General features: G+C 38.3%; 1 protein-coding gene across 5 annotated transcripts in view; it reads right to left on the bottom strand.

Annotated features, from left to right (window-relative positions):
- RBMS3 (RNA binding motif single stranded interacting protein 3) overlaps nucleotides 1-25,081 on the bottom strand; it is a 443,527-nt gene that overhangs the window by 54,205 nt on the left and 364,241 nt on the right. For all 5 annotated transcript variants that reach the window (XM_041407734.1, XM_041407735.1, XM_041407736.1 and 2 more), the window contains exons 8-10: nucleotides 24,816-24,862; nucleotides 17,510-17,606; nucleotides 14,912-14,962 (exon numbers count right to left, since the gene is read on the bottom strand). In XM_041407734.1, the coding sequence (XP_041263668.1) occupies nucleotides 14,912-14,962; nucleotides 17,510-17,606; nucleotides 24,816-24,862 (195 nt within the window). The remainder of the gene's footprint in view (nucleotides 1-14,911; nucleotides 14,963-17,509; nucleotides 17,607-24,815; nucleotides 24,863-25,081) is intronic.

Genomic DNA, 25,081 nt, shown 5'->3' with positions numbered 1-25,081 from the left:
AACAGATGTTTTGTATCATGTACTTCAATGAACTAATTCATCTGCAGAGGACCGCCTACTCTGGCTGGTGTGCATCCAGCTGTGGAAATATCTCAAGTGTCATCTGTGACCACTTTCATTCCATTCTTCTGACCTCACAGGATCTCAGTGACCGCATCCAAGCCCATTAAAAATAAACAGACCTGAGAACATCCTTTTAAAAATTTTCCAGCGGAGGAGTAATGCTACTCTAGGCAGGAAGCCTTTCTGGAAAGAATGTAAGTGATGCTGAAGGAAGATTCACTCAGCTCTGGAAGTCTCCTCCAAAACATGTTGCTTTTAGCATATGAACTACCCAGTCAATATTAAGAGGACAGGACCAATGTCATGTGTGATTTTGATGGAGCTGAGAGCTTCTGACTAACTCAGTGCCATATCAATTAGCCTGAGCACCAGACAATCAATCACCACTTCTGCTTTAAATGTACTGAACTCCCATTAGAAGCTGCAAATACCATGAGGCTACTTCATCTCAACACACTGAGCCCTTTTATATACTGTGGCTCTACTGTAATATATTTCTGAAGTAGAAACAAAATCAATCTGAATTGCTCTGGAGTGGAAGCATATCCCATTAACAGCTGTGCACCAAGATTAAAATGTATTAGTGGATAAAAAATAGTCTGCGTCTGTAAGAAGACAATTACTGCTTTCTTAAAAGTGACCAAATAAAACATCCAATAGTAATAAAGAACAGACTTTCTGAAAATGCCTTTAGAATCAGATGGGATCACTTCATCACAAGTCAAAATATGCCTGGGATGGTACAACCATCTTGATTAGCTTCCTTAGAAGCAGGAGCAACAAGTTGCTTTCTGAATTTCTTGAGAAGCTGACTGCAGTTTTCCACAGGAAATAAGAAGTTCCTGATAAGATGCTGATCATACACTTCAGTACTGGGTCCACTGTATTTGTAATTACTTTCAAACCACTTAGTCAAGTCACCCATTAAGAGGAAATTATTCGATTGCAGATCCACTGAACTGAGAAACTCAGTGACCAAAACTCCTTGTGGAGCTAGAATTATCCACCTGTGTAAGAGGGCTCGCAATACGTCAAACCAAGTAGTTAATTTTGGTTTTGAGAAGCAACTATGGCTGTAGTTAATTAGACAGCTTGGAAGGATTTTTAATATTATACAACACCAATTACTAAAATATTTCAGAAACATTTCAGAAGCCTTTGAAAACCTTCCGGAAAATTAGAGCCTTATATCAATCATCAGAACTGATTCATCACTTTCAGGAAGTTGCATTCCAAGCCCCATATTCTACAGAGAAATTTTAAAACTTTCTGGCAACTGTCCTATATTTTAAAGACAGTAATTCATCTTCTCACTTCAGCTCAGGTGTATTTATTATAAACTTGCTATTTGGGTATATCTGGGGGTCAGCTGCTTTAAGGTCTAAGGCATGAACAGCTGGCTGCAGCTCGCGACATTTTCTGTAGTTCCTAACTCAGTGGTCAACAAAATGGACTCGCTCACAGCGACACGGAAGAATTTCACATTAATTTTCAATGACTTCACAGTGACTCATTCAGTGGAGATACCTAGGGTACAAATGACAGAAGACTCTTTTGGGATTTTAAGTCTTTGTCTGTCACACATTCTAGCCTTCTGCTGATTTTGCTGTTGCTTGGTTTGTTTGGTTTGGGCTTCCACTTTGGAGCATGTCAGAATGATAGATAGCATTCTTTGAAATAGAGAAAATACTTCTCAGAGGGAAACCACCACGTTTGAGTAAAACTATTGTCCTTCAGCACATATAACATACAAAAGTAATGCCTGTGATGCTCTTATGACTTATACTGGGTATTGGAATTGCTAACGTCAAAGAGTTCTGTCCCTTGTATTTATCCACAAGAGTTTTACCAACACAAAAGAGTAAACATAGCTTTTTATGCTGTGAGAAGCAGAACAAATACTGCATAATGCCTGGTTACATATTGTCCCAGCTTGGCCAAGCAGATGAAAGGAAACAGCAAAGCACAGTCTCATACTCAACTCGATACAACAGCACTCATGTCATGTTTCTACTTACTCCTTCACTAGTCTGTTGAACAAAATAATGAAAAGAAGCCCAGAGAGGATTCAAATACAGTGCGTATTGTGGAAGCAGGCGAATATCACCACAAACAGATCATTGCTAATCACCACAACCCACACTCTCAGAGTCATGACCTGTATCACTGATTTTTATCTGGAAGACAGATTCAAATGGCATGTAAAACTCTAGGAAGAATAAAAAATGTACACATTTTGAATATTGTGAGAAAGTTCTCTTCAATTGTGGTCTTTGAAGATTCCCAAGCTCTATTACAAGATATTCATAATGAGTTCACCTGGCTTACACACATGCCCAATATTTACTTTTTTTCCTGAATGGATGCAGTTACACACATTAGTACATTTATATTATCTAAGTGAAAACATCCATGGTGACTACCCACTCAAGTATGAAGTCCAGAATCTCAAATACATGCACATCATCTGTGCGGGCCAAGTGAAATGTTTCTCAGGTTTGTAGCCAAACCTGAACTTCATCATCCAAGGATAAATTATCTTGCTTTTCTATCCTGGAAAGTGGAGGAAAAGCAAAGGAAAAGGCCAAACTAGTATGGAGTTCCCAGGGCCTACTCCAGGTCCATGCTTTTAACGCTGGCATAGATTGAAGATGTGTTTGCTGAGTGAGTCCAAATCTGAGCTCTGAGCCATAACTCTCTTCTGGGCAGCAGCAGCAGCACCAGGACTCCCTTTCAAAGATCAGTTTCTCCCACCATTACCATGCTCTAACCAGCTGTCTAAAATTTGCTTTATAGTCATCTCCTGGTAGAACCAATATGCCCAAGGTGTTGAATACTTGCGAAGATTTAGGTTGAAATGTTATAAAATTGGATACCAAGCAAAAACTGAAGATGTGAATAGGGTGTTACTGTCTGCAGAAAGCAGCATGAAACCAGGAGAACTGCACATGTCTTTCTCTTCAATTTTTTCTTATTCCTGTGCTGTTCCTGAGGGAAGATGTGGCCTGTCACAGCTTTAGCTGTCATGATGAGTGTCTTTGCTTGCTGCACTTGGAGTGGAGTTCGTGAGGAAGCTAATACAGCTTAGCTACTTCCACAGACACAAATCAGTGAGATGGGGTTCTGCATCTGCTTGTCTATCAGAAATACTCAAACTGCTCCTGACAAATGTCCACCCCTTTCTCTCCCTGAAGAAAGAACTGTGACAAGCACCAGGAAACGATCATTGCATCAAACACTTCATCCTCATTTAAAATAAGTACATCTAGAGCAATCCTCTCCTTTCCACAAAAAATGCCAGCAGGAAGAAATGTCAGTGGTGGAATGCATACAACCATGCTTTTCCTGGAACACTGCCTGTTCTCCTGGACCACTGAACTCTGGGTTAGCCAGGAGCAGCTGTGGCAGTGCAGATGAACCAGCTTTACAGTGGTAGGTCTCTTCCCCCACCTGCCTACGGAAAATATACTTCTAGCCACAACCCAGTCAGATGTGGGACATCTGTGAAGGTGACACCCACCCCCACCTACTTGGCTAGAGGCAGTAGACCAGTAATTTCCAAAGCTGCAAGCAGGAGTTTTTTTTATTGATAGTGCTAAAGAGGAAGGCTACCAAGCTGGGAGCTGACACAGACTCACATCCTGTGTGGATTGGGCAAAGAGGGGATGCATAATGATTTGCAGATTGCCGTACTGCAAAAGTACAAAGGCTGTTTGAAAGCAGGCTGTGTGCTGTGTGAATCATATGCAGCCCTCTTGTCCCACCACGGGGATCAGTAGCAGGGTGTCAATCCTGTGATCCTCAGCTTGAAGCTGAAGTAACTATCCAAGTTATCCCAGACTGAACCCCCCACAAGAACTCCACACTCCGTGAGTTTACAGCATTTTAGGAGGCTGCAGCACACAACTGATAATGAGGAACCCAATTGTCTTCCTGCTTTGGGATGTGCATGTATGGTTTGCCATGCATAGAGAAAAGATAACTTCCACTCAATTGCTCAATCAGAAAATGAAGCTGTGAAAGGCTACACCAGGGCTTTGGGGTGGATGCTACAGGGTCTCTCCTCAGCAACAAGACCTGCAGTGACATTACAAAACATCCCAGGTAGCTCACGTAAAAGCAGACATCCTTTAACAAGAGGCTGTACTCAGTAACAAGAAATAAAAAATTGCATTTAAGCCATGATGATAATAATAATAAGTGAGATTTCAGCCCCTAATTTCCAATTTCTTGTTAACAATAGGCCATTTGATAAGAGAACCTACCCCACTGGAAGTGTATCTTTTTGACAGGTAGTCCAAAGGTAGTGATTTCACTAAATAAGAATTTGGCACTTCTTCAAAATTGTTCATATTCTGTTGATCACTGTGTGATCAACTCATTCTTCATCAATCCACTATGAAACAGCCAAAGAATGTTCAGTGCTTATGGTATTACATTTCACTATTTGTTTTCACAATCATGTAAGAAAGAGGCTGAAATCATCCTCTCAACAGCACTGCAGATACCACTGCCTCACAAGAGGCTTTGTGGCAAACACTGCTGAATGCATGGACTTAATCCTAATTCACACCACTTTGAGAGGAAAACAAGGCCACAAGGTTACAACCTGAAAACTGTAATTAAGCAATTACTCCATTTCAATGGGACTAAAATCAGTTTATGAAAGATACACATTATTTGCCTCTGTGCTGCAAAGTTTGGGTCAATATTATGTTCTTTCTAAGGACATTTGAAATTAAAAGAAAGCATTTTACCTATGACAGTTAGAAATGAATGCCGAATGCTGAGAGAGTTGACTACATTCAATAGTTACAACATATGGTATCTTGAATGTTTCTAACTTCCACAGCCTACATTTATACACCGAGATAAAAAAATTGTTAGCACTGTCTCTGCAAAAATAATTTAAAAATAATTATGTTATTAAGATGCTTCAGCAGTTACAGTTGAGAAGGTGCTAATTAATCAGCCACTTACTCAGACCCCTCAATAAGTATCAGGAATGAACACAGAAGGGAGGGAAAAAAAAAAGGCAAGAAAATGCTACATTTGGAGGCCAGAAATAAAATTTGCTATAAGTCTACCTGAGACTTTCCAAATGATATTCAAACACCTAACAAATGCTTCTTACATAGGTAAGTGAAAACCAAGAAGAGAACCCAGACTTGGCTCCCCATGCAGGGCAGATGGGGGACACATTAAGGTGTTTCAGAAGGAGCCCCAGCAGAATAAGGACACTATCTCAATTTCCTACATGAACCAGCAGACAGCAGAGGCAGCACTCAAGGAATGAGTATTTGGACAGAAAAATGAATACAGACAAAGGAGATGAAAAACCCAGAGAAGTCACTGAACTCAAGGTGAATTGAGGAAGCAGGACTGGATCATCCCTATTGCAGAGCTGGAACATATGAGCACAGGTCCAGTGGCCAGGACTAAAGGATATTAATGAAGATAGAACATAGATAAATCAAAGATAGAGCTAGCTAACCTCATTTTTTAAAATAAAATAACCTATTTTCTCAACAAAGGACATGCAGCAGATCTAAACTCTCTGAAGGTCAATAAAGTATTTCAGGCAGTGCTACAGCCAGAAATTACTAAAGTTTGGGGATGATAAACGATTAACTAAAGCAGAAATGATAACAGGTTGTGCTAAAAAACAAGCTATACTACTTCAGTGGGAGGGTCACTAAAATCTCCCTCAGGATTTCGCTCATCCAATGTTTTAACTAATTCCCTTGAATAATATTTGGGGAAATTGCAAAGTTGTAAGGCACATCAAGTGAAGTGGCAAATTAGAATACCATACAGGAAGGACTGGACTAAGCAGAGCAAGGCACAAATTCATCAAGTCAATCAGGATAACGTGGTTTCCTTTATCATGTAGGAGCAATTGCTGGAAACGTGGAAGGAGAAAACCTAGGTATATCAGTGAATTTAGAATGATGGCATTACCAGTCATGAGCACAAGGGAAGAAAGATATTTTACAATGCAGCAAAGTTGTCCCAGAGAAGAGAAGAAAGTATTAAAGCTATTTGCACAAAAGGCTTGAATCCTGTGAGCACTGTCTGCCCCAGAAAAATGAATTCAAAGTGGAATAGATCCAAAGAAGGGTCATCGTTGCAGCCAGAGGTATAAAATCCTTACATTACTGCAAATGAAGTGATGTTAACATAGTTAACCCAAACTGAAAATGCAGGTGAACATTGAGAAAGGACAACAGTTACTGAATGTAGGAAAAAAGTTTGACCAAGAACAGATGGAGGCAAAATGAATAGGAGCACCTTTAAGTTGGAAATTAAAAACTGAGTGCTAAGTCTCAGAGCAAAGGTGTTTTGAAACAATCCTCCTGATAGGATTATCAAGAGGCATAAAATCAAAGTATTTAATCAGGTTTTGCTAGGGATTATGTAACATGCCACTGAGATTAGCTCAGCTGGTTAGAGGATGGTGTTAATAATGCCAAGGTTTTGGTTTCGATCCCTGTATGGGCCATTCACTGAAGAGTTAGACTTGATGATCCTTGTGGGTCTCTTCCAACTCAGAATATTCTTTGACTCTGTATGGTTCCTGGATACTGGAATTTTGAATCTTATAAACTGGCCACTAAGTTCTTAGAGTACATTATTATAATTTTTTACACAAGTCCTGCACTAAAAAAATCATGATTCAGTTGTAAGTAATACATAGATTAGCTAGTTTCCTCTACTTATGTAAATTGGTCCTTGAATACACTTGGCATAACATAATGGTAATTTATGGAAGTGTTGTTCCAAGGATTAAGAAGTTGCCAGAGTCTCCTTCATCAGCTTATTGCTGCAGGCATGATTCTCTTCTAATTCTTGCTGTTTCACACCTATGCAATTCAATTTTCTTAAGTGAAGTTAACTCTTGATTTATACTGGTAAAAAGCAGATCCAATATTTCCTTTTGTAGCTGGGACATGTTTATTTTAATAATTAACATGAAAACCCTGAACCCCAATAGTATCACTCTGAGGATGTGTTTAGAGGCATAAGTCAATATAGGCCCTTGTTCCACCAGATTTTTCACTAACTTCTCCTAAAAACTATTTAGCACTATGAGTTTTATAATTGAAATAAATTGGGATTAGAAAAAAAGAAAAATACGAAAGTGAGCCTAAAATAAAGATTTTTTTCTCCAAGGTCAAAAAGCTGATCAGTGGTAGATGAAAAAGTATTTGTCACTAAGTGTTCTAAGCCTACATGTATTTTTTGAAGCCACTGTGAGGAAATGCAGGCAAAAAAGTTACTGCAGCAAGGAAAAAATAAAGCTGTAAAATACATTTGTAGCTAAACAAGGATGCATGATTTCCACTTGGAATTTTCTTTCAAAACAAGTTGAAGCCCCTGGGACAATACCTCAAATGAATACCATGTTTTAAAAAATAGGAAATTAATTAACCTTGAAGATTACACCTTGATTCATACACAATTTTCTTTCTATTCAGTTGTTTATAAAATGATATCTTGTCAATAGCCTAAAAATTGACTTGATTCTTCACTAACAAGAATTCACCTTTACAGCTTTGACAGTTTGTGCCAGTCTTTTTAAATCCTGTTTTGGAGTTATCACCATTGTGGTGTTGCCCTGGCATTCCTCTACTTGTAAATCACAGATTTTCCTCAAAAATCCTCTTCTGGGTTTGTAGAACACCAGAACCTGTTTCCTTCTCCAAAGCTGCTCAATACTTCTTCTATAAATGGAAATGCTGATTTCCTGCAGTTGTAGGGATGGAGTTTGGGAGGCAGAAAGGAGATCCAGGGGTGAACAGTCCTCTGGTAACATCTTGTATTCTTAACTGCACTATGGAAATGAGAACCACATCTCCATCTTGGGAAAGGCACCCAGAGCTTATTCCCAGCCTCGCCACCAAGTAGTGTGAAACCTCTGTGCTCTCAGACCACAGAGCACATTCAAAGATCTTCGCTGTCTGTGGTAGACGAAAATTGTTGCCTTTCCCTTCCACCATCACAGAACTCACATGTTTGGCAACTGCACCACATGACCACCTTCGTTACAAGCAGGCTGGGGTCGGCTTACGACGTGCACATTGTCTGATTTGTTGTAAGCCAGCAGAGCAGAGGTGGTGCTGCTCTGCTGAAGGTGGCCCACCTCTGCCGAAGGTGGGTAACGTCAGCACTAACTGCAAGACAGCAGACAATGCTAGGCACAAAATAAGAGAAAGGTTCATGATGGAGGGTAAATTTGAAAGGACTGTAACATGTCACATGGCTCAGCCAGTTCACTGCACACATACGCATGCATAACCTGAATGCATCACACGGGGCAAAATACCTGATGGTGAGCTAAATTCAGCACTCTGCTGAGCCCGTTACTTCCTGCAAACTGATTAATCTAATTCTTGGCCTGTCTTTAATAGCATACATTTACACAGTCCACCACTCTCTCCTGATCCTATCACAATCTGCCTACTTGCTAATCTACCGCCTGGTAAATAAGTAACTTGACCAGTGCTCACCAAATTAGGAATTTTTGCTCAAAATGGCAAACAAAACATATGAATCTTACAGATTTGTGTTCAGGATTTTGACTTTGTGTAAATCTAAAACTTGATGAAAATGCAAATCTCCATGAAAACAGAGTTGTTACATATATTAATAGGAGATAAATTAAGTATTGCTGATATTTTTAGGTGATGTACACGGAGTGGGAAAAGTGAAAGCAGAATGCAGGCTTTGTACAAAATGAGGCATTGATTTTTTAAAAAATGCACTACATTCTTCCACAGAAGGTACTCTAATGTCTATTGATTAATAACTATCTTTTTAAAAAATAGTCCCTTTTGATAAAACTGCTTTTAAACAGCTGTTGTATTAAGGTTTTTCTTGACAATGAAGGTTGCATCTTTTCTGTTAAAAAGAAATCAATATTCCATAACCTCAACCAGAATTTCCTGGCTTCAAGAAACACTAGGGAACCTTTCAAATTTAGTGTCAGATGCCTCCTTTTCCAAATATATTTTCCATTTATGTTTATAGATTTATATGAAACATAGACCTTATTTTTTTTCCACTAATGTAAATGTCTTTAAACAAACTGATGGTTTATCCATTTAGTGTTCATGCTATCTGTAGAACATCTGAACGAAAAAAAATAATTTACTAGAGCTCTGAAGTCTTTTTAGGATAAAACAGCACACCACAAGTTCCTCAAATGCAAGGGCTTGTCTACTGGAAACATTTGTGGTTCTCTTGTCCATGTTTTCTAAATGAGTCCATATGTGGTGTGTCTTACTGCCATCACAAAAAATGCTCAGTTTCACTAGGGGGCTCTAACAGAGTGTCAAAAAATGTTGGCAATCAAACTTAAATATATCTTTTTCTGGCATTCGTATTAATTTCTACAACAGCAGAACAAAGGACTGGAGCAATACTTTGATATGATTCCAGAAGCATTGTATAACCAGACTTAAAAACTGCTACACTTGAGAAGGAGATGTAACTTGGCTGAATCTCTTACACCTGTTTTCTTTTAGAGGTCTAAGTTAGTTGAACTCAGGCGCTGCTTTTCTGTCCTGGGTACTCTCCCCAGAACAACAACACCTGACACCAAAGGAGGTCAGCAAGCACATGCTCACCAGCATCTGGAAAACCTGTTTAGGTAGCACTGAGACAACATCTGTACACAGTGGGTGCTGGGTGAGAGGGAGGCAGAACTGACCTCATGTGCCTGCCCAAAAGGAACATTGACAATTACTGCCTTGATTATCAGAGTTATAGAATTTGCAGTCCTCGATTTTCTGCCTCGGGAAACACTGGAATTAAAATTGCTCAGCAGAACTTTGTCATTGGTATTTGGTTAGTTATTTCAACCTCTAAACACTTTAGCCTTAAGAGTTCAAGTAAGTTCATGTTCAAAGGACCTCTTAAAAATACACGGCTGAAAGTTGAAAGACTTGCTGAAGATTCCAATTTCTGAGGATTATTTCCTGTTTACTTTTCATACCAGCTAGCTGAATTCTCACATTTCATCTTGGAGGCAGGACTCAACTGTCTGCAGAGGACATACTTTGTTTTCTTACACTCAAACAGGCAAACTCAAGATAGACTCCTGGCTCTGTTTACTAAAAAGGTAGAGCAATAAACGTGAGGTAGAGAAAGCAGTCTTGGGAGAGGGATGTGGACTGGAGCACAAGGAACTTCTTTGTTCCAGCATGTAGGAATCAAAACACTGAAACTGCTGTGGTATTTTGGGTATTATCCAAAGCAGCAGAGTCGCTAGTGAGAAAATGAAAACTGATCCATTCCAGTTGAACAATTTGTACCTTTTATGCTACTACACTCATGCACAACAATCAAGAGGAAAGAATCTGGAGCCCTTACGCAGCCTCACTTCTCACCAAACTAGGGGTTTTGCACTGCTTATGAAGTAAGACATGTTTTTGTTGGTGCTTTTAAAGACAGACGGATTCCATTCAGCCATGGGCCACAGGAAGGATGACAGAAAAAAATAATAAGGGTGTTTGTTAAGACATTGACCTCTCTAGAAGGACTGTAAGGGCTTGAGAAACTTCCAGAACAGAAGTTCTCCCCAACATACTTTATCATTATAATTTATCTTTATATTTATCATTATAGTGGTACATTTTTCCATATGCTGCTCTGCTTACAACATTTCTGCTGCCACTGGCATACTCCTTCTCCAACTATTATGTAGGAACTATTCCAGACTGTTAAGAACATCTATCTGTGCATACCCAGTGATAGCACACACAGTGGTACTTGGAAATAAAAGAGGATAAGTGTAAAACCAGTGTGTACATTGAGTATTAAGGTAGCACGTTTCTGTTGATTCACTAAAAAAAATTGCCTTTAAAGAGGAAGAGTACGTGTATTTTTTGTAATAAAGATTTGAATCAAAATGTTTTGTACAAATGCCCCTATCAGTATAAACGAGACTGTCTACATGTGAATTGACGTGTAAACGCGTTTTTCAAAGTATCCCCATAACTTTCAAACAGCCTTCAGGGACTACAGGAAAAACACAGTAATATGGCAAATGTTATAAGTCTCCAGAATAAGTCTTATCCCATTTATGTTTTGATTCTGTCATCACTACCCATCTATCCTTATCCTGAGGCAGTAATGAAAAACACGACTTATTTCAAACACGGAAGAATAAGCACTGTACTTTGAAAGATACAGTTAACTAAACTGAGCCTGTTCTATGATCAGTGCATTAAATGTTTTGCCAATTTTAATCCAAACTCACACTGCTGTAACTGTTTCGGAGCTTGTCTTCCATTAAAACTGTGGAGAGTGACCAGGGCACATGGCAAAGCAATGAAATTGCCAAATTTTAGGTATTCTTACTTTGACACTGTGAAAGCAATATGGGAAAAAGTGGTGAAGGTTCAATTCACAAAGGGTGCATATTTGAAATGTGTCTTGAGTCACACATGAACCTCCAGGTAGATTTTTCATCATGTCCACATGATTCAGGAATACTGCTTTCCAAAACCCTGAAGGTTGTGTAAGCATTAAGATGTGAGAAGCTTTCATGTATGACCCTACTATGCCAGCAGAAGTTTATTTTCAATACTACTTATTCAGAAATAGCAATGTTACCTCAACCTATTTGAACATGGTTCTTGAAGTAAGACAAGCAAAAATCACTGATAACCAAAAATAAAACCCCTCTAAAAATTGTATCTGTAGTTGTTGATTAGCAATGTCCTACAATATCAGTTCTATACCTGCAGAGTCCTTGACTGTTCATTTGACTTTCTCCTTTTAGGACAAAAATGTTCTGACTATTGCTTTCTTACAAAATGTAACTTTGTTTGTTTTCTGTTTTTAAGGGTATCACAGAAGTAAGAAGACAAACAAGGCTGAGAAGGGAGACCAGTATACTCAAATGTTTTGAGTTAATATATATATAATTTTTGTTTGTTAGGGTCAGAAGTTTATCTGGTTGTAGTTAAAAAGCTACAGAAGGAATTGGAGATACAATCTTTTACTATAGTGGACTTTTTAATCCGCCAAGTAAATGGATACAGAATGTACACATGCACACATCAAGAAAATGTGGCTGAAATTGATATACAAAAGGAAAAAAAGGACAAAAATGTCTGACAGGCCAACCTACTGCAGGGAATATTGCTGAAGAAAGAGCTTTGTATTTGCTGCACAGGGAGGCAAGTGGGAAGGGAGATGAGACGGGCAGGCAGAGGAGGGACAGACAGACACAGGATGGTAGTGCTGTGCAGCACAGCTCTTCCCTCCTGTCGGCAAGCCTGCCAGTCTGGGAGAACACTGCCTGTCTGTGCACAGCACACTGAGTTAAAAACCCCCTTTGTCTCCTCTATAGCATGGCTCTGCCTGTCTTTTTGTCATGAGGGACACTACGTGATGTTAAATTAGACATAAATATCAAGTAGGACTTTCTGTCGGAAATGAAAAGCTAATCATGCAGTAACATGATTTAGTGGATACTTATAATCAAAACAAAGAATTAACCACCACTGTTTGAGCAATTCAAACTGTGCTTTCTGTATGACTTCATCTCTATTGACAAAGAATAATAGAGGCTTAACAAAATGTTCTCCTTCCTGGGGCAAGGGGAATGTAGCATTTATCTGCAGTGGTGTCTAGGGGGACATGACATGCCACAATCAATCACCTCATAAAATATTATGAAGTAAAGTGGTGGTAATTTAGATAATAGCATAGAAAACTAGTTTATAAGAAGAAGCAAAAAGCTAAGCAAATTAGAAAGTTCCCAGTTTCATCAACTCACAGGATTACCAAAACTCACATCCTTAATTCTGCCAAATTTATTGTAGTCTTGTGGGTCTTTCTTTTTTTTTTTTTTTTTTTTTTTTTTTAGCTATGGAGGTGCCTAGAATAGAGTCTATATATAGTTAGGCATGGAACTGCAGAAATTTAAAATGAACACAGATTCTTTATTTTCTTTCAAAACATACCATTAATTCTGAAGTCTCCTGAATTCTCTGTGTGGCAATGGTCTGACAAGTTTTCAGACATTTCTAATAAAGAATTCATCTCCGAATGAAACCTGGGGAATGGTAGTTCTGCCTTTTTGCTTTTTATGCTTCTTTGGTACTAAATGCCTCATGTCCTCTTAAGAACATAATCTTTGGAAACATATGGGAAAAAATCTGTCAGTGAAGAGTCTAGGATTGCTACAGAAAACACACAGAAGTAACCCATGACAGCAATGAGACTGGAACAGAAATGGTACACCACTTATTCACTATCCCTCTGCTTTCCCATCTAGAATCACACTTCCTTTTTTTGACATGACTCTCTGTTTCACAGTGGACACCAATTTAACTCAGCATTTTGAGGGTGTCATTCACTATAAGAGACAATTTTTTTCTTCATTTCCTTACTAAGGGGTAAATACATTAAATTACCTTATCATAATACCTCTCCTAGTACTGCAGAAAAATGCTTTGTTCAGTATCATCAAATAAAACTCAAACACACATATATACAAAATCTGGGATTGCTAGAGTGCTTAGGTTTTTCTTTAAGCAAGGGACTCTTTCTGCAAGGATTGGAGCTTCTTTGGCTTCCACAAGTCTCATAATTAATCATGTATACTATCATGATGTATACATCTAAGACTTCTTGTGGTATGCTATTAAATCCAAATATTAGAATACAAGACTGATGTTAACTGTGAATTTGTTCAACATATTTCATCTCCCTACAAGGAATACAACAATGGCTTTACTCCACTGAGACAGAAATCTCCCCCAGGGTCTGCAGAGAGGAGCAGCAGCAGGAACTGGGTGCCCAGTCATTCCCACACTATGCTCCTTTCCTTGTGAGAGAACTGAAGAACTTGCCTCCAAAGAGCTGAGGGGTGTGGAAAGGGCACTGCAAATTGGAATGAGAGACTTGTGCAACTAAACAGATATGTTGTGTAATTATATCCACGTTGCTGTACAGCTAGCTCTCACCAGAAGTTACACTACTGTGAAGTCAAAATATTTGAACAACAATATGAATAACAAACAATCCTAAGCTACAGACCTTCATTTTAATATAACTCCTCTTCTATAAATCAAGGTATTGATGATTATGTGGAGCATGCATTTAAATTTTGATTAATGGCACTGTCAAGTGGATCTATATCTGAGAAACTCATCAAAGCTAGAAATGTAACTAAAGTGACCTGTCTATAGTGGAATTCAGTATGGTGCTCTCTCCTGGTGTATGGCTAATATTTAGGTAAAGAGCAACAAAACTCTTCTGCAAACTGCACTAGTTCTAAAGAATGTTGATTAGAAACATAATGCAGCTTTAAGTAGTTATAAATTGATAAAGATGACAATTTACTCAGGGCAGAGGGGGAAAGAGTTGACTGGCCAAATCATAAAGCAGATTCAGATTTGGCAGAGACTCTCTAAGACAGTTGTTCTTCACCCTTTTCCACTATGTTGAAAGCATTACTGAGGCACTGAGCATCCTTGATATAAAGCTGATGGATAAGCATGTAAGGGAATGGTCACGTGTTGATCCTGGCAATTCAAAGTATGCAGGAATGCTGTTATCTTGCAGTCCCTGAAGCACAGCTTCAGAAGCAGCACTTCAGAACATGTCACTCTCTTACAATCAATGCAATTAGACAACACATCACCCATCCTCCCCTTTCCACTAAATCAAATGGCGCTCCTTAAAGAAACAGAATCTTTATGGCAGAGGACTCTTGTCTCAGGGAGCAGCTGGCTGCTCTTTCATGACCCAGACTTCAATGTGGTTGGACAAGCAGAGCAAGGCTACAATGGAAGCACTTTTAGCCAGATATAACCAAGTATCCACTTACTGTTGGTTGCATAACATATGGCGGATGAGGCATCCATGAAGTACTCTGGACCTGCACATCAAATACTTTTAATTAGCATAGAAAAGTTTAAAACTTAAAGATTTACTTGAAAATATTCTCTCTATTACAACTAAGGTGCTAATTTTGACAAAAGACTTAAGTCTTATAACTCAACACAAAATTAATTTATGCTTCATAACGTTATTGACAAAGGAAAAAGCTTTCAAATTTCATTTGATAATGTTTTCCACCAAAGTCAGAAGTCTGAGTGATTGCACCACTTCTATGAATCACAACATTTTATCTCGTAAAGAAGCCTTCAATATTCCATGTTGTCCTATTTTTTCATTTGCATTGTTTGCTTTCATCCATCAATATAATCATGAACATGTCATCCAACCGACAGTGCAGGAGACAGAAAATGTTCAAAGTTTATTTTCAAAAGTAACTGTATGGACTTTTAAAGGTATAACATTTTCAGAGATCTCAGAATGACTTATTCTGTTTCCAGTAAGAACTGCAGATCTAATTCAGAGTTTTTGAAAATTATTCTCATTGAAAGCTGTCATGGCAAAGCTGGCTTAAGAAGTCTGCCCCTCCAGGAACATTCTTAGCTTGAGCATCCTGGGGTCTGTTCCCACCAGAACACCATGTGCATCGCCAAAGACCTTCTTTGTTGTTCTGCCTTATAACTGCCATGTAATATATTTCAATTTTTAAACAATTTTACTAAGAATTAGACACATTATAGAGTGTTTGCATATTTGTTGTGGCATCTCTGAGCCATAACTACCTTTTGTGCTATGTGTGAATGGCCCACATGCTATAGAATTTTGTATTTTAGTTCCTTTTGCATCAGTCTGGTCACCACAACACACAAATACACAAAAGATGTAGCTCTGCTAGAGCCATCAGAGGACACCTCACTTGCTGTCCCAGAGATGGGTGTGCAGCATCTCAGACTGAGCATGACCAGGAATAACAAGGAGAAAGCTAAAAGGTCCCACTTCTCCAGATACCCTGTGATTTTGTTAATGAGTAAACTGCTGAGAATTAATTGTATAACAGTGTGCTCCAACATTTGTATGTTTATCAAAGTCTATTTTTTGTTGAAAAGCAAGTTCAGCAAAACATCTTTAGAACCAAAACCAGCACACCCACATGTGAACACACCTCTACTACAACATCTTCTGCTGGGAATCCCCATGAGCTAAAACACACTAGAGCTGTCACAGCTTGCTGCTGCTCATTGCTCCCACTGTTGCACCACTGCAGCTCTTTCACAGTGCCAGGGTAAATGTCTTTGGGCTTATACTGCAAACTATCTAAACAAAATGATACAGGTTAAAAAAATAATAATGGTTTTGGTGCAAATGCATGAAACCACAAACTGATGCAATGGTTCAAACCAGAATGGGAAAAGGGGATCAACTGTGAACTGTGGAGCAGTGATGAAAGTAAGTGGCTGGGTGGCCTGAACTCAGTGGCCTGAATGGGCAGTAGTATGGCTCTTAAGCCAGCTTTGCTACCAAGAAAATTGCATGTGAGCTGCACACAATGCAGGGCATATATCTGGCATTGACGACTCTTTCTTTGGTGCTGCCATTACTGAAATTTACCAAATTTACTTCATCAAAACAACTTTTGGCTACATAGCCATCTCAAATAAAATAACACAAAGAGAATTACAAGAATCATCTATTTTGAAGATCAAGTTTAAAGTAGAGTAAGTTCTCAGAATTACCTGTAAGCAGTACCATACCATCTGCACCCTGCACCGCCCAAACAAACCAACCCTAACATTAAGAACAACCCACCATGCAGCTTTGAAAGTTTGGGTAGCTTATTTTAGATAAGATTCAGGGTTGGAAAAGCACCGATGGCACAGGAGAGAAATAACTTAAATTGGAAAATGTATAGTCAATGACCAGCTTCTGTGCAGTGATAAGTTCCCCGACAATGGCTAATAATAAAAATATACAATCTGGTTTTGACTTCATCTCAGAAAGACAAAACAAGACAATAATTTCCCAGTGGAGATCTGAGAGGGATATGCTGAAAAGAGAAATTCTGAACGACATGGCATGTAGCAGACTAAAGAATGATTTGAGGACACTTACCCTCAACTAATTTGCTTTGCCAGGGATTATTGGATAAAAAGGAGTACTTTTAAAGGATGTAGTTACTGGAAAAAATATAGCTGGGGTCAAAAGGTTGAAGTATAATGCAGTCAACATAAATTATTAAAAGGAAACACTTAAAAAACTTTTGGCTAATGAAGGGGAGCCAAAATGAGGAAGCAGTTCAATAAGAATGATAAGCTAAAGGTGTTGTCAATTGGAAATTAAGCAAAATGTTGTTTATCAGAGAAGCTGATTGAAATGAAGAATTGCAGTGGCTTTCATTACTGCTGTAGAGAAAGCAGGAAACACTTAAAACTCTACCCAATGATACCTGAATATTCCTAGAGAGCCCTTTGTTTCAAGAGTGACTCGAGTGTAAGCACTCACAGTTTTCTGTGGTACACACTCTGCCTTCATCCACATCCAAAACAACATTAACTGGGAAACACAGTAGACAAGCGCATATCTGACGTACCTGATATGTAGAGACAGGGGAAGCAGCAATGAATGGCGTGATTGATGTCTGTGGAATCATGCGGTTTGTTGGAATACTGTACGGTGAGGAATAAAATCTGCAAACAAAGAACAAAAGCGAGAGGTTTTTGAATCTTTTGACTACTTAGGCTCTGACTAAATAATTCATCGCCTCCTGGGCAAAGAGAAAAAGAATCTACCCAGGTAATTATGTCCATCTATTTCCAAAACCATAATAAAAAAATGTGATGGCTCCATTAAGCAGATCTTGAAAATGGAAAGGAGGAGGAATATTTACACAAAGCATATTTTTTTTCACTTCAACTAGCACAAATATAGAACTTCACAATACAAGAAGCAATTATCTGAGATGCAAAGACAGCTGATTTTCCAGGGTGTTAGCTAGTGAAAGGAAATTTCTTATACGATACTGAACACAACATTACTGATTTCATTTTTACACAGGGTACTGTTTTCATATCCTGGTCCTTCATTGCTGAGAATAACACATTCTATATACATGCCTGAATTATTTTATTGAGGGGTGGCTACAAAAACTCTGGATGAATTTTTTGTATTCATCTATGCAGAGAGCAAAACCCCCTTTTTCTGATGAAATGTATCCGGAATTATGAGGCTAAATGCCCCAGGCAGCACTGAAAATCTCAGACTCAGTCAGTTTTATTTCCACTGTTGCATGCTATGAACAGAAGCTGCACGATCTCTTGCCTGATGGTAATAAATGTTATATTCTTTCTCCTTCCCTATGGGTTAATGGCTATTGATAAAATTATCACTTGAAAAATATCATCACTACTGCTGTATTGTGTTAGTACTTAATATGTGTATGCTTGTAAAGATTTTTGCATTTGACCTTTTTGCAGTTTTAACTGTAAACCAGAACAATAAAATTGCTTAAAAAAAGAATGTTTGTGGTTTTACTGTTGTCTAAATGCTTGTATTTTGGACTCTGAGAGAAACACTCATGGGCAGTGCATCTTTTGTACAATTTAAACCTCATGTAGACCTTTCTCATACAGGATCCATCAGTAAGTAACAGAAGATTCTGCACAGTGAAGTGAATTGCATTCCCTCTCTTTTTATGTTTTTCCCCTCCCTACTCTGAGGCAATCAACAGCAGCTTTCCATGAGAGCTATGCAAAAAAAAAAAAAAAAAAAAAAAAAAAAAAAAAAAAAAAAAAAAAAAAAATCATTACTGGTGTTTAAACAAGTGCTCTATTTCGTGATCGCCCTGGCATCACAGATTTAGTACTAATCAGTCTAGTTCAGACTGGATGCATTCATTCTGGATGCAGGCTCAAATAACTACTGACTTCAACCAATAGCCTTGGAAAAACAGGCTGCTCTCTTTGAACGTTGGGCAGAAATATTCAAAGTTAGGAGGGGAGAGGGAAACAGAGAAGTAATCATTTGTTCTTTCTCTTCCAAATCAGATTTTAAAATGCCAAAAGCAGCAGGTGGCATCTGAGTGATTTTTTGTTTAATAGAAATATAATGCTATTTTAGGACCATTTATCAGCCCTCACAATGCTTGCACAGAGACTATTTTAAAATTGTGCCTTTGCCCAATTTTATATATATCCTATTATGAGAACTTAGAGGCAATTGTATCCCCATGCTTATACCAAATATTATGTTCACACAACACTGAGGGAGAAGGGAGTTTTATACCACTAGGCAGAATCATCTATGGCACTAGCATGTTGCATATTATCTATTATCTTAACATTAATCCCAGATTAATGTTAACTAGAAATCACTTGGGCTATGCTCTTGCTCAGTGGGTCAATAAAAAATTTTGTGTGCAGCAAATGAAAATACTCAATGTCAGACTGAGAGAATTTAGTCTATGTGTAAAATATGTAATGTATAGAAATACATATAAATCTTTTAAACAAAAAAATAATATAAAACAAAAAATCTCTTGAGAAAACCACACATTTTTTGTTTATTCTTTTCTCATTCTGTTCATAAACCCAGCATTGATGCTGAACTCATACCCTTAACCACGTATGAACCACTCGGACAAAGACAAGTACAGGGAAGAAACAACTTTCCATTTGGAAATAGTGCTGACTCTTTGGAATAAACTCTCCAATAAATCCCAGTGAATACTAACAAATTTACAGAAAATGTGTGCTAAGGCAAGAATTTGACAGACAGCTTGCCATTTCAGTTTCAGCTTAGAGGTGCATTTATCTGAATAGTACACAAGCCTGTAGAATATATACTATGGTAATGTGGAAAATACAGCCCTTCCCACATCCCTGCCAATACCATTTATCTGTCACTATTTGGAATGCTCTCAAATAAGCATCAAATAAAACATACCACCAGGACATTCAGCTATATTGGGAAAATTGGTGCACAAGGGCATCAAGGAAGAGAAAGGAAGAAACTGAAACTCTGATGCTGCAAATGACAATGCAGGAAAATCCAGTTCATATATTTCAATTTTAATAATAATAATAATAATAATAAATCAATTGTTACAATCTCAGCCACTGCAACAGGCTGCAAAGAAATTATTTTGCAGGAATTTCTTACATCAAGAGACAAAGGCTTGTCCTCTTTCCATAGGGCCGATTGTGGCCAAAAGGATCTAATAGCAAAGGATGTGGATGTCTCTGCCATATGTGAAGAACAGTGGTGTGGTGACGATAGAGGTGTCCTTGCTGGCGTTGGACTCAAGCAGAGCCACCCCGAGGTATGGGATGCTCAACCTACCACACTGCTGGAGTCATTTGCTGCCAGGGCAGGGCTCTTTGACAAAGAGATCTCAACATGCACTCACCCATGGGACACTGAAGCATCTCCCTAAATTCCCTTTACATACAAATGGGCTAATATCCTCATATGTAACTGGCATACTTGGCATGCTGGGAACCTAATAAGAGACAAGGGGAACAAAAACATAAGAGTGGTCTGCTCTGGCACAAACCCTACAGCACAACAAGATTTGCAGCTGAGGACCTTCCTATATTCAGTCTTAGGCTTTGCCTTCTTTTTTTTCTTTAGGCTTAGGGAGAGGTGAAAAGAGGTGGAAGATGTATGCTTTAAGTTCACTCAAGGGCATACAGAACTCTCAGTCACCTGAGAATTTGCCCAGAATATCTACATCAGAAAGAGGAGTGGAAAGAGGTAGGAATTATAAAGCCTTTGAATTGTCTTAGATATATTAAATTATGCCTCCAAGTGTCCTGGCATTAAAATGCACACAGTGTATCCAGTACGGTGCACTAGGTATTATGAGAGCTGTAGGCTTTGTGGTGTAGTTGACCTGTGAGCTCTAAGGAGAGCTTTCCAGAAGACAGCTGCATTTTCTGCAGATGCAGTTTGCAGCCTTACATTGGTCTGTGCAGTTTTTTTTGCAGGTGCAAGACAATGTCCCTGCTCCTCAGCTGCAATTGCAATGCTAGGAGCACAAGAATGCAGGTGGCAAGGGCAAGGCAAAATGGACGTCACCTTTGTGTTAAAAATAGACCTTTTCGGCATGCCTAGATTCCATAAGCAAAGGGGAAACTCATCACTAATAGGCAAAAAGATGCTCCTTCAAGTTCTAGAAGGGGAGTTTATAAGGGTCTCAAAAGAACATATTTTTAAGTGATGTTAAAAAGAAGCAAATTTCCAGTACCTCATCAGGCACACAGGCAGTGCTTTAACAACAGTCTCTGTTGCTTAACAGACAAAGCACATACTCCTCTGCTACACCAACCCTCCCTTTGCATTTGGGGACTGCATTATCTGCAGTGTCTGGTCACTATTTCTCTGCCAAAAACTGGGAAAAAAAATCCATATGGTTCCCATTCTATTGGGGAATGTGCAAGCTTCCAGACAGAATCTGCACACGAGCAAGATCCTATTTGCACTGCAATAAACACCATTTGCTCATGCCTCATGCCTGCGGGCAGTACTGAAAAAGTTAGATTCATAAATAGTATCCTGGGGCTCACATAATGTAAGAGTATTACCAAGCATTATCAAGGCAGCAATTTTCTGTTGCAACAAGGCACACAGTCAGATGTTGGAGTTGGAACAGACCTATCTGAATATTGAGCCCATTGGCCAGCAAATGCACAAAATTGTCCCCCAGATATGAGGCACTAAACTGATAAAGCACATCGCAATCTAGTCAAATGGCCAGGAGGACTCCAGCCTCAGGAACATTTTAAATGAGCTTCCTTACAGTGCAAGTACAAGAGCTCTATCCTGCTCCTTGTATGAGTGCATAAAACTACTGAAACAATGTTAATGCCACAAATTGAAAAATCAATAGCATATTACAACAGGCACACTGCCCCCCAAAATAAAGCCTGAGTACCTTTGTAAACACAATTCAGAAAGGCTGATTATAAAACAGAAAAAAAAGGCAAAGTGGTTGCCAAGTGAAAAGATCTTATCTACTGAAGTGTGTGCTTACCATACATATCTTCAGTACCTCATACTGCAATGCTATGGTACACTACGGGCTGGATTCTCCACTTCATTATACCAGTTTTATGCTGATGTAACTCCACTGGATGCTTAAACAGAGCTACACGGGCATAAAAACAATATAATGAAATGGAGAATCGAGCTTTACAATATAATAGACTCAGAAGAAAATCATCTATTTCTTAGCAGAGGAAAAAATCATAGTCATTTTTAATGAGAACCTCTCTCACACCCTGTTTTATTTCTGCTATAGATTTTCAAGGCAAATATGCAGTTATATGGTAATAAAAGCGATTGTACAACACCATAAACAATAAGAACCTACCTTTTCATTTGGAAACAAGAGTCCAGATTCTTCCCTGAGGTTTGGTTATGGCCCAACTCAAAACCTAATATAATCCACACCTCTTAAGGAACTGTGAATTTTAAATACCACCCCATGACACCGCCTGCAGAGACATGGTTTTCTAGTAGGCTTCTGTCCTCCACATAATCCTGTGTGCATTTAGCAACTTAGATGCATCCAAATGCATCTATCAACCCTATAAAGAATTCTAGTGAAAGTCAGCATGTGCACTTAATCTTTCTTTTTAAATTTTGTTAAATTAATTTGTTGGTGGTTCATAACTCTTCTGAATCATCACCTTGACTTTGTATCTTTACCTTTCTCATCCCCAGACTCTGTTCACTTCATTCTGCACTGCTGATCCCAGCTGAATGGTACAAGGAGAAGACCTTTGTTTTACACATCTTTGGGTGACATTGCTCCATGCAAACCTTAGTGGCTTGGCCCACATTACAGCCAAAGTATTCTGCTGCCTTTTAAGCACAGGGCGGGTGTGCCACACTGCCCTTCCCATGAGGAAGATGCACTTTGCTGAGTTAACCTGTGTTACTTCATAGAGTTTAAGAGCTTTTAAGTCTCTTTCCCCATGGCCACACACCAATGCCTGTGTCTTGTGTCAGCAAGCAACAAATCAAATTTACACATTTCACAAGCAAAGCATCACAGTGCTCCCAGACTTTACTAAAATAAAACTCCTGAGCGACATTTTCACTGTACTTGCTAGTAAAGAGGCTTATGAAAAACAGAAAAAACTTAAAACTACAGGATATGTAGAGATTACTATGGGGAGATAAAAAAATCTTGTTGGACCAAAAGGGTCCTGGTGATCCTCATGATACTGCACACAATCAAGATCTCACCACAAGAGCATTGTGAATGATGGTTTAGTCCTGATCAAACCAAAAATATTTTGACATTTTAGAAAAAAGACATATGTCAAAGTAGTAATTAATTGTCACTCTTAGAGAGATATCGTACTGTAATTTAATTTATTTCTTGCCTTAAAAATAAAAGAATATGTAAAAAACTGCAGAACTGAAATTCTCCATTAGTACAATTTCTTTACCCAATGACCAGTGACAGCATGTTCAAGCAACTGAGTGACCAAACCACCCAAGCAGTCTGAGCACCATAGGTGTTCTTTGATATAAATAATGTCTGATTCTGAGACAACTTTCATAACTTCAAAAGAATTCTTCTTGAATTAAAATCATATTAGTCTTAATGGGTCATTCAATATATGGTTTCCAAAACACTCACACAACTGACATGCAGGAACTTATATGAAAGAAAAAAAAAAAAAAGCCAGTTGTCTACATGAAACACTGGTGTATTATGAACCAGTGATATTTTTATTTATAGATTATAATGTTTTACCAGCTGAAAAGTATGACAATAAAGAAGAATGACTCATTTGGAGGTCAGAACAGGGAACTAGAAGCAGAGAATTCTGAAATCACAATTACAAACAAGCTCTTTATTCTTCTGAGTTTGGCCTCTTCCTCCACAACACAGGAATATCACAAGCCCTACAAAATTACTACTTGTAAAGGAAAATTAAGCAAAATAGACTAACTATTACTATTGATTTTTTTTAAACTACTGGGAATATGTTAGGGCTTTTTCCCTAAATGCTTCAACTAGCAGTGCCCTAACAAATATTTAACAAATAAACCCATTCTTATCTATATCAATAAATTCTCCCCTTCAGCTGGAGAACACAGGTGGGAGTATGCATGGAATTTGATAATCATATCATACATCTCTCTGATCAGAGAGTGACTGTCAAAGAGTTCAGGGATGAACTTCTTGCCTCTTTTCCAATTGTTGTTAACCTAGCTGAAAAGAGAGTTAAATTTCAAGGATATGTTTTTCTAGTTTATGAAATAATTGGAAAAGTAATCATGCAGGTAAATAATATGATTATGTAATTTCACTGCTTGGTTTGAGAAAAAATTGCAATTCGTCGTGTCAACAAATGGTAGCTGAGAAGTAAAGAAGAGTGTTGCTCAGAATATTATCCTTAAATCCCATCTGCTCACACACTAATTTAAGGTTTTCTCCCTATCTGGCATTTTTATTCAGACAATGACATGGAAGGAAGCCAGCCTGCAGAAAGAACCCCAGATGAAGTAACAGCTCTATTATTCAAAATACGTTGGAATCTTCAATGATTATTTTAACAAAAGCCAAGTCAGTAAAGGGAAACTTTACTGGTTTCCACTTCATGACAAAGAGAGATTAAAAAGACATCTACTAACATTTGCCAAATAGAGATGGAAACTATTAGAAAAAACAACTTCCCATTCAAATGGATATTGCAAACAAGAAGGGATAAAAAGAAAAGGAAAACTAAAGAAGAACATGACAATATAGCATTATATGCTTCAGAAAAAATACGACTGAGTGGATTTGCTTTTCAAAAAGTTTCACTACAGAGACAGAAAACAGAAGATGACATTCAAAATAATTTTTAAAAAGACATAAGAAAACATGCATTTCTTACCCATTCTGTATAGCAGCTGTTGGATCGTAAGTCAAAGCCATGCCAGCCTGTGCATAGTTAGGGAAGAAAAACAGATTTTTATTATTACTGAAGGAAAAGAGGAAAAAAAAACCACCCATGAAACATATTCAAAGCCAATATGAATAAAAACTGTATGCAACTTAAATAGAAATCTAAATTCTCAAGGGAAGCTCAGATGGCCAAAAGCAGCATGGACAGATTGGGTACCTCCCCAGCCTGAGAGATCACTGAGAAACAGATCTGTT

Source organism: Onychostruthus taczanowskii, unplaced genomic scaffold (assembly GCF_017590055.1).
Source record: "Onychostruthus taczanowskii isolate IOZ18803 unplaced genomic scaffold, ASM1759005v1 scaffold28, whole genome shotgun sequence".
Classification (NCBI taxonomy): domain Eukaryota; kingdom Metazoa; phylum Chordata; class Aves; order Passeriformes; family Passeridae; genus Onychostruthus; species Onychostruthus taczanowskii.
Note: the sequence above shows the minus strand (reverse complement) of the source record. Positions and strands in the feature narration are given on the sequence as shown.